The sequence below is a fragment of the Oncorhynchus kisutch genome, linkage group LG7 (genome assembly GCF_002021735.2).
Source record: "Oncorhynchus kisutch isolate 150728-3 linkage group LG7, Okis_V2, whole genome shotgun sequence".
NCBI lineage: Eukaryota > Metazoa > Chordata > Actinopteri > Salmoniformes > Salmonidae > Oncorhynchus > Oncorhynchus kisutch.
Window position 1 is genome coordinate 17475765 of NC_034180.2, and position 14467 is coordinate 17490231.

The 14467-nt window shown below is 41.2% G+C and overlaps 1 protein-coding gene across 2 annotated transcripts; it reads right to left on the reverse strand.

Moving 5' to 3' along the window:
* Positions 1-3403: 3403 nt before the first annotated feature.
* LOC109894246 (dnaJ homolog subfamily C member 5B) lies at positions 3404-14164 on the reverse strand. 2 transcript variants are annotated; one of them, XM_020487570.2, is made up of 5 exons: positions 14034-14164; positions 10673-10797; positions 9535-9748; positions 9110-9260; positions 3404-5533 (listed from the first exon to the last, which is right to left on the reverse strand). In XM_020487570.2, exons 2-5 carry the CDS (start codon positions 10786-10788, stop codon positions 5442-5444), a joined length of 573 nt encoding a protein of 190 aa, XP_020343159.1. In that variant the 5' UTR covers positions 10789-10797; positions 14034-14164; the 3' UTR covers positions 3404-5441. The 2 variants fall into 2 exon arrangements, with proteins under 2 accessions (XP_020343159.1, XP_020343160.1); XM_020487571.2 differs by having other exon boundaries at positions 13950-14120.
* Between the last annotated feature and the right edge of the window lie 303 nt (positions 14165-14467).

Below are 14467 nucleotides of genomic sequence, written 5' to 3' on the forward strand. Positions count from 1 at the left end.
GTAGTCATTTAGGCATGTTACCTTTGCTTTCTTGGGCACAGGGACTGCTTGAAACATGTAGGTATTACAGACTCGGTCAGGGAGAGGTTGAAAATGTCAGTGAAGACACTTGCCAGTTGGTCCGCGCATGCTCCGAGTACACGTTCTGGTAATCCGTCTGGCCCCACAACCTGAATGTCTTTCTCACATCTGCTACGGAGAGCGTGATCACAGTCATCCGGAACAGCTGGTGCTCTCATGCATGCTTCAGTGTTGCTTGGCTCAAAGCGAGCATAGAAGGCATTTAGCTCGTCTGGTAGTACTTGCAGGAGATGACCACCTCAAGCTCTAAACCCTCCGAGGTATTAATCACACCTGTGCGGAGAGGGGCATTCTTTTTACCAAACCACGTGACCTTTGTTTTGGAGGTGTTCAGAACAAGGTTAAGGGTAGAGAACGCTTGTTGGACTCTAAGAAAGATTTGTTGTAGAGCATTTAACACAAAATCCCAGGAGTGGCCAGCTGAGTATAAGATTGTATCATCTGCATATAAATGGATGAGAGAGCTTCCTAGTGCCTGAGCTATGTTGTTGATGTAAATTGAGAAGAGCGTGGGGCCTAGGATCGAGCCTTGGGGTACTCCCTTGGTGACAGGCAGTGACTGAGACAACAGATGTTATGACTTTATACACTGCACTCTTTGAGAGAGGTAGTTAGCAAACCAGGCCAAAGACCCCTCAGAGACACCAATACTTCTTAGCCAGCCCACAAGAATGGAATGGTCTACCGTATCAAAAGCTTTGGCCAAGTCAATAAAAATAGCAGCACAACATTGCTTAGAATCAAGGGCAATGGTGACATCATTGAGGACCTTTTAAGGTTGCAGTGACACATCCATAACCTGAGCGGAAACCAGATTGCATAGTAGAGAGAATACTATAGACATCAAGAAAACCGGTCAGTTGATTATTGGTAAGTTTTTCCAACACTTTTGATAAAAAGGGCAAAATAGAAATAGGCCTATAACAGTTAGGATCAGCTTGATCTCCCCTTTAAATAAAGGACACACCTTGGCTGACTTCCAAGCAATGGGAACCTCCCCAGAGAGGAGAGACAGGTTAGGTCTCTCCTCTAGGCTTGGCAATGATAGGTTCATTCGCTCCCTTCATCTTTCCCTCTATCCTGACAAGTCTCCCAGTCCCTGCCACTGAAAAACATCCCCACAGCATGATGCTGCCAACACCATGCTTCACCGTAGGGATGGTGCCAGGTTTCCTCCAGATGTGACGCTTGGAATTCAGGTCAAATAGTTCAATCTTGGTTTCATCATGCCAGAGAATCTTGATTCTCATGGTCTGAGAGTCCTTTAGGTGCCTTTTGGCAAACTCCAAGCAGGCTGTCATGTGCCTTTTACTGAGGAGTGGCTTCTATCTGGCCACTCTACCATAAATGCCTGATTGGTGTTGTGCTGCAGAGATGGCTGTCCTTCTCATTCCCCCTCAGCAGACTGAAAAGATTTGGCATGGGTCCTCAGATCCTCAAAAGGTTCTACAGCTGCACCATCGAGAGCATCCTGACTGGTTGAATCACTGCCTGGTATGGCAACTGCTTGGCCTCCGACCACAAGGCACTACAGAGGGTGGTGCATATGGCCCAGTACATCACTGGGGCCAAGCTTCCTGCCATCAGGGACCACTATATCAGGTGGTGTCAAAGGAAGGCCCTAAAAATTGTCAGACTCCAGCCATCCTAGTCATAGACTGTTCTCTCTGATACCGCACTGCAAGCGTTACCGGAGCACCAAGTCGAGGTCCAAAAGGCTTCTTAACAGCTTCTATCCCTAAGCCATAAGACTCCTGAACATCTAATCAAAGGGCTTCCCAGACCCCACTTTTACATTGCTGCTTCTCTCTGTTTATAATATATGCATAGTCACTTTAACTCTACCTACGTGTACATATTACCTCAACTAACCGGTAGCCTCGCACATTGACTCTGTACTTGTACCCCCGATATATAGCCTTGCTTGATATTTTACTGCTAATGTTGAATTATGTTTTCAATTTTCAAAGCATTGTTGGTTAAGGGCTTGTATAAGTAAGCATTTCACCTGTTGTATTCAGCGCATGTGACAATTTGATTCTGGAAGGTTATCCCATCCCAAGAGGAACTCTGGAGCTCTGTCAGTGACCATCGGGTTCTTGGTCACCTCCCTGACCAAGGCCCTTCTCCTCCGATTGCTCATTTTGACCAGAATACTTTCAGAATGCACTGTCCATTGCGCTGCACACAATTTAAACTTAGTCTTGAATGATGCATGACAAGATATACCAGAGATAAGAGACTGTTGATATTGCATCTACACAACTCTTACGGCAGTTCACCAGTTTGAAAGAAATTGCAAACATCTTTTTCTGTTCACGTCCTCAAGAACTGTTTTCTGCTAAAGATAACCGGTTTGCATCTGCCAATTTATTGGCTGTCCAGTATCCAGACAATCTGTACCCAGAGCTTCCTATACAGTTACTCTTTCCGTAACGTGTCAAGGCCGGCAATTAAGGAGACTGAGCGCCTCAAATAAAGATGTTACAGAACAACTCCCTTCTGCCCAGTTTCCCTGTTGTTGCTACAGCAATCAAGCTGTTTTTACCACACCTGAAACTGTCACATCTGCGGAGAGATCGTTTTCTAAAGTAAAACTCATAAAGAACTACCTAAGAAGCATTAGGCTGTGTTTTTGAACACCGGAGTAAGCTCCACTCATTGCACTGGCCCCGTCGTAGCGTTGGCCACGTTTGTTCACTGACATCCACTCATACTGTACTTTCAATTAGTTTATTTTTTGTCCCATTTTTGAAGCCCAAGAAACAAACACTTATCTTCCTAGTACATATGGAAATTAAAAAGGCTTCTGAATTACTTTTGAGGGTTACTGTCAAAACGGTTTATTAAATAAAAATAGACATCGTGACAGGCGCATGGGCCCCCAGAGCTTGTGGGCTCCCCTCATTGCGGGGGGTCCAGTATGCCAATGCTACATACCCCAGTAATGTAATTGAGTGTGCAGTATCCTCCTCAATAAGATGGTGTTTCTCAAATCCATCATCAGAACATTTAATTATCCTCCTAAAACAGTTAGAAAGAATCAAACAGGCTAAAAAGTGCCTGCTTAAACTAAAAGGAAACACCACTGTCCTTATGGCATTATGGCATCTAAGTTTACAGCACAAATCTCCAAATGAACACTGCCAGTCTCTTAACGTTGGTCTGATTCATGCCTGCGTCTGTAAAAAACCTGCCACCTGTTCATCAGGTGTGGTTTTCTACAAGGATCTTTACATACGTACATATACTGTAGAAGTATTGTATTTCCCTGAAAAATAAGTTTATGTAGAATTTCTGTGAGAAATAAATGAGCAGAATAGGCTTTACATAACCCCCAATTTATTCAATATACATTTATATAAATATTTTACAGTATTAACAGTATATAAAGTAGAAAGTAGGATCAAAACAAAAAGGGAAACATTTTTATTAAAGGAGAATGATAGTAACACATTAATTCAAAAATAAAGCCTTTGACGAATCCTGCATATTAGGTTGGGGAAATTAAAGAGTTATGGATTAAATATATCAACAGCATTTGACACAAAGCCACCACAGTTAAATCCTCAGTGAGATAAATTAAAGTCAATGGACAAATAATCACAGCAATGTTTTAACTGCGTTTTCCAGTTTTCACTGAAAGTGATACTGCTGAACTACAAAAGAAACCCACTTTAAAAATCTGAGAATTGCTGGTATGTGAGACAATGGCTTTCAACAAATGGCATTATTTGGTGTCCAAGTGTTTAAAAGGTTGAGCAGGTGTGCTCAGGAAGTGCTCAATATAATGTACACTATACTGCACAGAAACAGAATTTGACACTGAATCCAGGTCACACAAGAGGACAGACATCATCAGAAGAAATGGGAAGTCATATGGGTCAGGAAGACATGTTTAAATTACAAGAACTCTGATATTATTCCATGTAGAGAGAGGGAGGTATAAGAGAGGCATATGAGAAAATGAAAAAAGTGAGCACATGTATGGAATCATAAGCTTTGGAAAATTGAAAATAAAGCTTGACAGTACAAAAATATTGCCTAAAAACAAACATATAAACACATTTAAACTTTTGGCGTCGATTCACATTGGTTCATAGGTTAAAGCTGCAGCTATTGGCTCCCACACAAGGGGTAGTGGCAGTCCACAGCAGACCCTTATTATAACTGGATCATTATGCTTAGAAGGGTCGTTCCACAAAATGAGTCCCTTTTGCATTCCTTTAATATTTAAAGTAGAAATTGTGCACCAATATATACATTTTTTTTAAAGTGCCATTTAATGTAGACCACAACTTTCAATACAGCTGATTAGAAAGTCTTTATTAATATGAATAAAGTGCAAATATTCAGCATTTTGGCATGTCCCTTTGTGCACCCTCTGTGACTTCTAGGAAGATTTTAACCCATTTAACCTTGAACCGGGAAAATGTGTTTTTTATTAAGTTGAACATGTGCTCTTTATGACAGAATTATGTGAAAGTTTTTACCAAGTTACCCTACCCAAAATTGACACATTTTGTTGAACGACCCACAAGGCGTTTAAAGTGCACATTCGTTTACAACTTCAGACTCAGGCTGCGCTTTCCCTTCCCTTTCTTCACAAATAGCTTCCTATTCCCTATATAGTGCACTACTTTGGACCAGAGACCTATGGGCCCTGGTCAAAAGTAGTGCACTACATAGCTCTGGTCAAAAGTAGTGTGTTACACATAGGGACTATGGTGTCATTTGGGAGGCACATCAGTTTCTATTCAAACACCTTCCCTACACTCTCCATTGAGCATGCATAGAAGCCATTACTCTGCACATATTGTTCTGTACTATTAAAAAATGCTATATTTTTCAATCTACAAAGAAAGATTGCCTCAGCATTAAGGTAAACTTGGCATTTGGCACAATCATAAGAATGTACGATTCTTGTAAACATAGACCCCAATTTATAATTCAAATGAGCCACATACAGACCCTTCCAAATATAAGGCTTTGGCCACATATAGTACGGTGGGTCGACTGCATGATTTAAGCACCAGCCACGGATTAAAAAATGAACCACAGAAACTGATCACAGTAATGTCACATTTCCTGGTTTTCCAGAAATCCTGGATGGAGTATTCCAGATTTCCTACTTATTCCCTCCTTATTTCGGGAAAACCTGTGAATTTTGGGAAAGTTACAACCCTAGTTGGGAGTAACCAGAGTGGGCAGACCAGCCTAGTCCCATATCAGTTTGTGCTGTCTTGCCAAGTCCTAATGACCATACGAGTTGGCAAGACAGCACAAACAGATCTGGGACCAAGCTGTGGGAAGACGTCTCACTGACAGGTTCTTACTGGTCCGCTGTGGTGAGTATAGGGTCAGAGTGGTTTGGCTGCAGATTGGTCGTGATCGAACTCTGTCTTCTCATTAGCAGCAGCATGAGGCTGGATCACAATGGGTTCTTGTTCCCCTGCAGGGAGAACAGAGATGTACTGTTAATTCACTGAGCTCTTCGAGTCCAAGCCAGGACACAAGCAGGCATAAATGACCTATTAGAAAAATATACTTTTATTAGTCCATATGAAATAAAAATTTGTATTCTGCTTTTTTGAACCAACTCTTCCTATTAGTAATGATAATAAACATTTTCAAAACATGTTTTGTAAATATTGCCGTTGCGAAATGGCTAGCTAGCGTGCTGGTAGCGTTTCAATCGGTGACATCACTCGCTCTGAGACCTTGAAGTAGTGGTTCCCCTTGCTCTGCAAGGGCCAAGGCTTTTGTGGAGCGATGGGTAACAATGCTTCGAGGGTGACTGTTGATGTGTCCAGAGCGTCCCTGGTTCGCGGCGAGGGGACGGACGTAAAGTCTATACTGTTACATAAACATAGGCTGCATTCTTTTTCCACTAATTGGTCTTTTGACCAATCAGATCAGCTTTTTTGGCCAATAATTGGGCTGCCTGTGTAAACAGCCATTGATTAACAGAACAACATTAAAGCATGGCCTTAATCATGTCAACATCACAAAGAACGCACGGTTGGCAATGGGGGATAGTATTGGAATTGGAATTAGTTCAGCTAGTGGTGTGAAGGAACACGACAAGCTTTTTAGATAGAGCTGTAGCATGAAAGACTAAAGAAAGGTACCAACAACAAAAGTAATCACAGTGATAAGCACACTGGCATAGTTAGAGTTAGTGAGCACATTCGGAGCTCAATTTCCAATTGCCAAATGCATATGGGTTAATAAGCTGCTAGCCCACAATAGCACTAATCAATGGGCGTAAGCAGTAAGCACGATATACAGTATACAAAGAGTGTTAAAGCCGACGCAGTTTGGAGTTTCAACTGAGTTGCCAGAGGTTGCCCTAGGGCCTGGCTGAGCTATTATTATTAAACTCTCACCACCGGCTGTGAAATTAAAAAACATTTTCAGACTCCTACTTCAGTGTGCGCTGGACCATCTTAAAAGTGATGTCCTGGTTGCTCTAAACAAAGAGACGGATTCTAAAACTAGCTTCTAAAGATGTATTGTTTGACCCACACAGACATTATACTTATGGAGGAGTGGCTGCAGATCTGACTTTTCTGAACCCCTCTTCCCAATTTGTATTTATTTATTTTACTAGGCAAGTCAGTTAGAACAAATTCTTATTTACAATGATGGCCTAGTGGGTTAACTGCCTTGCTCAGGAGCAGAATGACAGATTTTTACCTTGGCAGCTCGGGGATTCGATCCACCAACCTTTTGGTTCCTGGCCCAACGCTAACCACTAGGCTACCTCCTGCCCCAAAATGGGTGGCAAATGGTGCTTGTTTAATACAGTTGCAAAAAATACATGTCTGCAAAATCACATTGATAGTATTCTACATAACAGAACCAAATATAATAAGTGTCATGATGTTGGCCTCTATGAGTACAGCGAGCACCATCCCCCGCTCTCTGCTTCTACAACCAGACTACTGTGGTCAGAGGTCGTAAATTCCTCAGAAGACCCTGCCTCAAGGCCACACAGTATTAGAGAGAGGATAAACGTTCAGAGGACAAAGGAAATCCTTCCACCTCACAGAACTTGAGGTACGAACAAATTTCATGTTCCAGAGAAAGTGTAAAATGTTCCAGAGAAAGTGTAAAAGATCAGTGAAGAATCCAGCTACGAACTGGTGCGTTTGTCACAACTTGGGAAGCTCAAGAGAGACGGTGTGGCCACATTACCATAACACTGTTTATATAATAGCCTCAGATATGAGGTTTACATCTAATTGTTGTATAAGATGAATGAGTGAGTATGATACTGTTTGTATAATGGTGTAATATGATTGTGGACTGTTTAATGAAGAAAAATACAATTCCCAATTGGATTTGAACTAAATCAGAGGACCGCCCCTGAGCCCAGTTAGGGTCAGACATCCTGGGACAGCCCTTTTCTGCCATTCCGAATAAAACCCAACTTTGAGAAATTATCAGCAGACCATGTTTTTCTCCATTAGGAGGGGGACAAAGGTTGTAGACCAAGCTTACCTCAATTACGAGATGGCTAAAGGTTGTAGAATCTTTTAACCATACCACATGGTTAAACTCTTAAGACTATCGTTACCGACAGAATAAGAACAAGTCTTTGATACTAATTACTAGTCTGCAGCTAGGAATTCGGTATCATTGAACGCGAAGAACGACAACCGCCGAAACAACCATTCTATAACAAATGTCACTTTGAACTATCCCCTCTAAACCAAGACAGAGAGAGACAGAGAGAGAGGGAGAGAGACGGACAATTCTACAAAAGAAAGACTTTTCACCAGCGATCAAGACGACACACTGAGCGTAAATATATTGATTGATTGCAATTGTTCCCGAATTATTGAGCGTTCATGTGTAAGGGATTAGCATTTTAATTGTTATAATTAACTCTGTAAGGGACTTCTTAGTCGACCCCCCATTGCCCCTTTGTCTAACAAGCCGCGATGCCGGTTCAGCCCACTAGGGCACATTCTATCATTTCATGTAACCATATTTACTGTTTGTTTATGCATTTCTGTGAATGACTTAGTTAGTAATAAATAAATGATTTAAGACAATTGATGTATGGATGACTCATAGTGAAGACTAAATTCGTGCAGATAACCAACAATTTAAAATGTTTGGAATGAGACTAACGTGAGGTAAAATAAATAAATAATTAATCAGAAAACTATTGATCAGGAAATTATAACTTTGTAATCTGAATACTTTCCTTGGTGCCCCAACTTCCTAGTTAATTACAGTTACATGATTATTCAGTTTAATCGAGTAACTAATTACAGAAAATCTTTGATAAAAACGAAGTCTTCAGTTTAATGATAGTAAAGACACGACATAAGCATAGTGTAACGTTACTGTAAGACAAAAAACACCACCTAATTTCTTATGAGATTTTAGGATGGTTGTGCGATTGGTCACATTTTTCTCATGTGGCCAAAACTCAACAGCATGCCCCAGTAGCAAAATATGTGCGTTAATCACAGGTAGGTTATGCTACAGTTTGCTCATTCACTCTACATCATTCAAAACAACACTGTATAACTCAAGATCTAAATGCATATCCACTAAAACTGAATAAGATCAAATGGTTGGTATGCATGGACGTTTCACCGGTAGAACTTTATAATTATAATTCACGATTGACAGTGAGACATGTGAAGGGAGGGTAACCAAAACAAATATTTGTGTAAAATAGAGGTAATGAAACACTTATGCGCAGAACATGAATCGGATCTTCAGTTCTGGGAAAATGGATCCAAGGGGCGGGGCGGTTACCTATATGGATCCGCAGCCTCTGCCTAATAATTAAAGGACTATCTAGTTCCCCACAGGCCTCGCCTCCCCACAGGCCTCGCCTCCCCACAGGCCTCGCCTCCCCACAGGCCTCGCCTCCCCACAGGCCTCGCCTCCCCACAGGCCTCGCCTCCCCACAGGCCTCGCCTCCCCACAGGCCTCGCCTCCCCACAGGCCTCGCCTCCCCACAGGCCTCGCCTCCCCACAGGCCTCGCCTCCCCACACTCACCCCTGTCCTGCTCAGCTCTGATCTGAGCCTCCAGGTCATCTGGGTCTACGTATCCGTGCTCCTCCTCCTGTGGCTTGCACCTGCCACAGCAGAAAAAGCAGCAGCAACAGCAGCAGCAGAGGGTGAAGATCCCACAGCACACCATCAGGGTCTAGGAAAAAAAGAAGGGATTTGTTTCACACAGGGCATAATTGACATAAGTTGTCATGCATACACTTGTAAGTGTTAGAAAACTATAATGACCTTAATGATTAACATGCAGTACAATTTAGCAACGCCAAGGTCGTGAGTTAATTTCTAACGGGATCACATACACTTAGTAAAAATGTACAGTATGCACTCACTGTACAATAAGTAACTTTTGGGTAGAAGCGTCTGCAAAGTGTATACATATGAAAATGTGTAAGCCCTAAAAGACTTCTCACCTTAAACCAGCACTTGTGAATGAGGAAGTAATATTTAACGCTCTCGTCTCCAAACTGCTCGGCCACATAGAGGCCCATGGAGCCGTACTCATCGTAGACCTTCCTCTTGGTCTCGTCGTTGAGGATAGAGTTGGCATTGTTGATCTCTTTAAACTTCTCAGCTGCCTCTGGATTGTCTGGGTTCTTGTCAGGATGATTCCTCAGTGCTAGTTTCCTGGGAGGAGGAGGACCTTTATTTATATTGTCACAGGGAAACTTAATGTCCTGCTCTGCTTTTAGTCACATGAGTAAGTCATGGGAAAGTTTGAGTTAGGAAATATAATAGGAGAATCATGACCTCATTTGCAAAAACCACAGAGCAGGTAATCAGGTTACCAGTATGCAAATATGTCTTTTGTTTTATATCTACTAGAAATCTTCCAAAAAGAGAAGGACAGCCTATGCTATAGTTTCACTTAATGGTGCTTTCATTAAGAAAACAGACGTGTTTTTAACTGTTCTGTAGTCTTTCTCAAAGCATTTGTCTGTGGTTGAGAGTTTTATGACCAGGGGTAAGGCGGTATGGTCCGGCAAAATAAATAGTGGGTGTATGCCGTACCAGTAAAACATCACAATAATTCAATAGAAATGTCAAGGAAACTGTAGGCTATTACACCACTATTTATTATTACCGTATGTCAGAGGCATGACAAATGAGCTAATGACAACAGGTGGTATTGCCTACACTCTATAATGTGACCAGAACACTGACATTTTGCCAAGGCAGAGATGATGGGCGAGACAGAGAGGCGCGTGCGGCCTAATGACAATCGCCTCTTTCCATTCACCACAGTTTGGAGGCTGGAAATGTGTTGCGAGTGGATGAACATACGCGGGGTAGCCTAGTAAAGGAGCCCTTTGAAGTGATCGTTTGACAATCAGATAAAAAGCATCATGACTGGTTGTGTTTATGACACAATAAAAGGTAATACATTTTAAATGTTAAATGACAAATCTTTACGACTAGGCCCACAGAGATCCTATTGAATTAACAGGGATTCTATATGTGGTTCCATGATTAGGCCCATAAAATGTTTTGCTGCACATATAGGAGGTCCCGTACCAGGAAGAAATGTGATCTACTTTCACCCGTTTATACCTGTATGCCTTCTTTATTTCTCCTGCAGATGCTCCTTTCTCCAGTTCAAGTATATTGTATAGACTGTCACCTGTGGTGGACATCTTACGTTGAGGCCTTTGGTTTGGTTCCGCCATGTTTTAGATCTGCAACAATGATAAATACAACAGCTATGACTGGTATGCCATGAGGATATAGTGAAAGATCATAGGCTTTGCTTGTGTTTTAGCTCATGACACAAGGATGCAAAAAATGTGCCACATTATGTTTCTGTCTGCCACCAGCCTGCATTCGACCCCATCAATTACGCATTAACCCAACCCGGCACCAGTGTGTGTTAGAGATGTTGACGATAAAAGCATGGCCTGACTCTTCTCTCTTAACTTCCTTCATACTGGACACAGAGACATAAAACTGGTCTCCACTAGTTAATCTGACTCTGGGGAAGTAGACAAAGGCCTCGTTGCCAAAATCCCGAACTATTACTTTAAATAAACACCATCACAAAGATCATTATTTATTACTTTGGGATTTCATTTATGCATTTAAGAAAATGCATTTCAAAGGAACAGAATGGCATATTTTGAGCATGGCATATTTTGAGTAAGTAATTCTGCCTATATATTTTGAAATAGACCTCAAGGGTTCATTTTTAAGAGTTGTTTGGCAAGGATAGTCCATGTCATGGAAAGAACAGGTGTTCTTAATGTTTTGTAATCTCAGTGTACGTGTGAAATTAGTTTCAATATAGTTTTGGTGTAGTCAGGGGCACGCCACGAGGGATTTTGGTCCCCATGAAAACATATCACATTGGGCCCCACCACCAAAGGCCACACCAACCCTGCACAATTGCTGTAACCACACACCTCCAGAACCCAATCGACCCATTCAAAGCTTTAAATAACTCTACCTTTGCAGGCTTGCAACTCTCTTGTAGTCCAATATTTATTGTACGATATTTACTGACAGTGAGCTGTGAAAATATAACACTGTGCAGACATGCATGCAACATTCTGCATAAAGTGGAATTCACTATTTGATGCAAGACTGATACCCTCTATAAGAAATGTGCTAAAGGCCATTTTTTACAGTCTAAATTGTTAAATTCTTGAATGGAAAATTCTCTTAAAATGAATTAATAACTTAAAATAAATATAACTTAAATATACATTAACCTCTTCAATTAAAATAAATTAATAATCTATAGATAATCTAATCTATCTATATATAATCATAATCTATAGAATGACATAACAAACAAAATAATAAAATCAGCAGCAGATTTTTGAACTAAGTATTACATACCAACTAGAAAATAAGCAGCTGTAAAAGTGGAAATGGAAAACAAAATGGAAGTGAAAAGGCCTGACGGTGGCGCTAGAGGAGAGGTCAAGTGGTCACCAAATCAATAGGTTTCTTCCACTTGGGGTCTTGATTGTGAATAACTAATTGTATGGCAACCTAGCAATTACTTTGAGATACATCTTGTTCTCAGTCTGTTCTCAGTCTTGTTCTCAGCCTGTGGGCATCATGTGTGTAGTGATCCAACATCCATAGCCATGCCATTTAAGAGTTAACCACTGGCCTTTGCTCAGCGTTAACCCAGCGCCCCAAAAAAAGCCTTCTTGCTAGCAAAGTCACTGATTAAGTCTTCGAAGTCCAGCTTTCTAGCTAACTGACTTTCAATGGACATCATGGCAAGACTGCAAAGGCTGTCCTGGGACCTCAAATAGTTCATCAGTTTTATCTTACTGAAAGCTCTATCTGCAACAGTCACAGGCGGTGTGCAAAATATACGTAAAGCAATGCACACTTCTCCAAAAATGCTTTGCAGCTGCATCTTACAAATTGTATTCAGGTGACCAAGAGGGGAGGGGACAGGTTAGGGGGGAAAGTGGCAGCATATACAGTGTCCAGGTGTCTTACTTCATTTTGAAACTGTGGTGTAAGATCTCTGGAATACTCCATGATCAGTGGTTGGTACACAGAATGGACTTTATCCTCACTAATCTGCCCAACTTTCAGAACAGCAGAAAATTATTCTACATTTTTTGCAGTGGTGTGGAACCTTGTGTCCAAGTCACTTATGATGTTGTTCATAGCAGTAAAAAAAAACACTGTGTTCCCAAAACATTGTTGCTGCACTGTCCTGAGCTGTTTCATCTTGAGAGATCTCATCATGGAATATCTTCCTTTTCCTCTGGCGGCTGTGTTCCTTGCTAAATTGAGGTGCAACATCCATTTGCGTAGCAATCAGTGTTGCCTCAGACAGGAGAGAATCCCCCCGTTCTAAACAATGGCGAACCAGTTACCAACACCTGCGCCGAACGTTGTGCAACATGTCATTCATATGTTTACCTAAGTAGTTAGAAGGGTCAGAGCCAGTGACACAATAAATCATTGATTGGGTTAAGGCGAACCGTCACTCCAAAACTAGCGGACCAATGGAAACTCATTGTCTACACCTCCCTCTAAACCCCGAATGACATGACTTCTTAAACTGCTTATAACATAAATTGTTTGTGATATTAAGATTCTAACAAAGATAGTGTGTTAGACATATTTAGGACATAACTTTAAAAATGGCAGAGTACTTAAAGTCAATTTCGTTTTGAGTCAATATGATGCTCTCAGCTCTCCTAGTGTTAAATGGTTACATTTGTGGCTGCCTAGCCAACTATCTCCTGGTTGAGCCTGTAAGAGATTGCCAAGCCTATTGTGATTATTACTGTTACATCAGGGTATTATGTTCTATTCTCATTAATTATAGGCCTATGGCGTATTATGTGTATATCTATGCGAGTCGCATGTTTTGTAAGAGTAGTGGATTTACGTAGGCCTACAAGACTATTGGTCTGTAATGCGAAATCACATTTTCCTAGGCCTATGCTTTTATGATAATTTGAGTGTCCACATTTCGGCACACCTATATTTTTGCTGGCCCTGATATTAACGAATTTCTGCCTACACCACTGCTTTTGACATTATAATGCTTGTAGAGCAGTCTGATGGGAGTTTGAATAGGATCTTCCTGGGCGTTAGCGAACAAACACTTGATACTCATCGTCGACATCTCTAACGCACCCAGTACTGACCTACAGCATAACCATTCACACATGCTCGTTGAATTAACCTCTGTAGTTTATTAATTTGAGAAAATAAAACAATTGATCTGCAATTAAAGACTGATCCTGAAACAGACTGTCAGAAAGTTACGCTTTCAGTTGGTTAGATAAACTATGCATGAGGAAGTCAAGTGCATAACACAAATAATCACACACCGCCACATTCTACCCACTTTGTTTCGACGGTGGTCGATAGTCTCCTGGTGTCCGTGGCACAATTATTATTATTATATTAAAAATAACAAGTGTAGACTCACAGAATCAAAATCTCCCAAAACAAAACTTGCCGGTGACTTCAGGAAGTAGAACATTTCATTATAGCCTGCCAATTCCGGTTTGTAGTCGCCGGGTTCGCTTGTGGCGGGTTTGCGCATAAAAATCACACACGCGCTTAAGTTGTACTGGAATGTAATTGCGGCCATATGCATAGAATCTTTGTCCTGTGTTTCTATCCGCGACACATGGAAAATGAAACACATATAGTAGAACACGTAACAGCATTACATGATTACAAACAATGTTAATTGTTCTTGTTGAAAAAAAATACTGTTTATTCTTGATGCCTTATGAAACCACAGATGCGCCAAACTATTTGTATTATACCAATAACAACCTATTTCTGTTTCAGCCTACAGCCTAAAGCCTAAAGAAATACAAATAATTTGATAGAACACTAAATAGAATGTGATAC

Bases quoted from the DNA above. Each gene is read 5' to 3' on its own strand.
- LOC109894246 (XM_020487570.2), bottom strand. From the start codon at position 10,788: ATGGCGGAACCAAACCAAAGGCCTCAACGTAAGATGTCCACCACAGGT. The intron at 9,749-10,672 runs GTATAAACGGGT...TCCTCCTCCCAG, and splicing joins GAAATAAAGAAGGCATACAG to GAAACTAGCACTGAGGAATC. The intron at 9,261-9,534 runs GTGAGAAGTCTT...TTTTTTTCCTAG, and splicing joins TTCACAAGTGCTGGTTTAAG to ACCCTGATGGTGTGCTGTGG.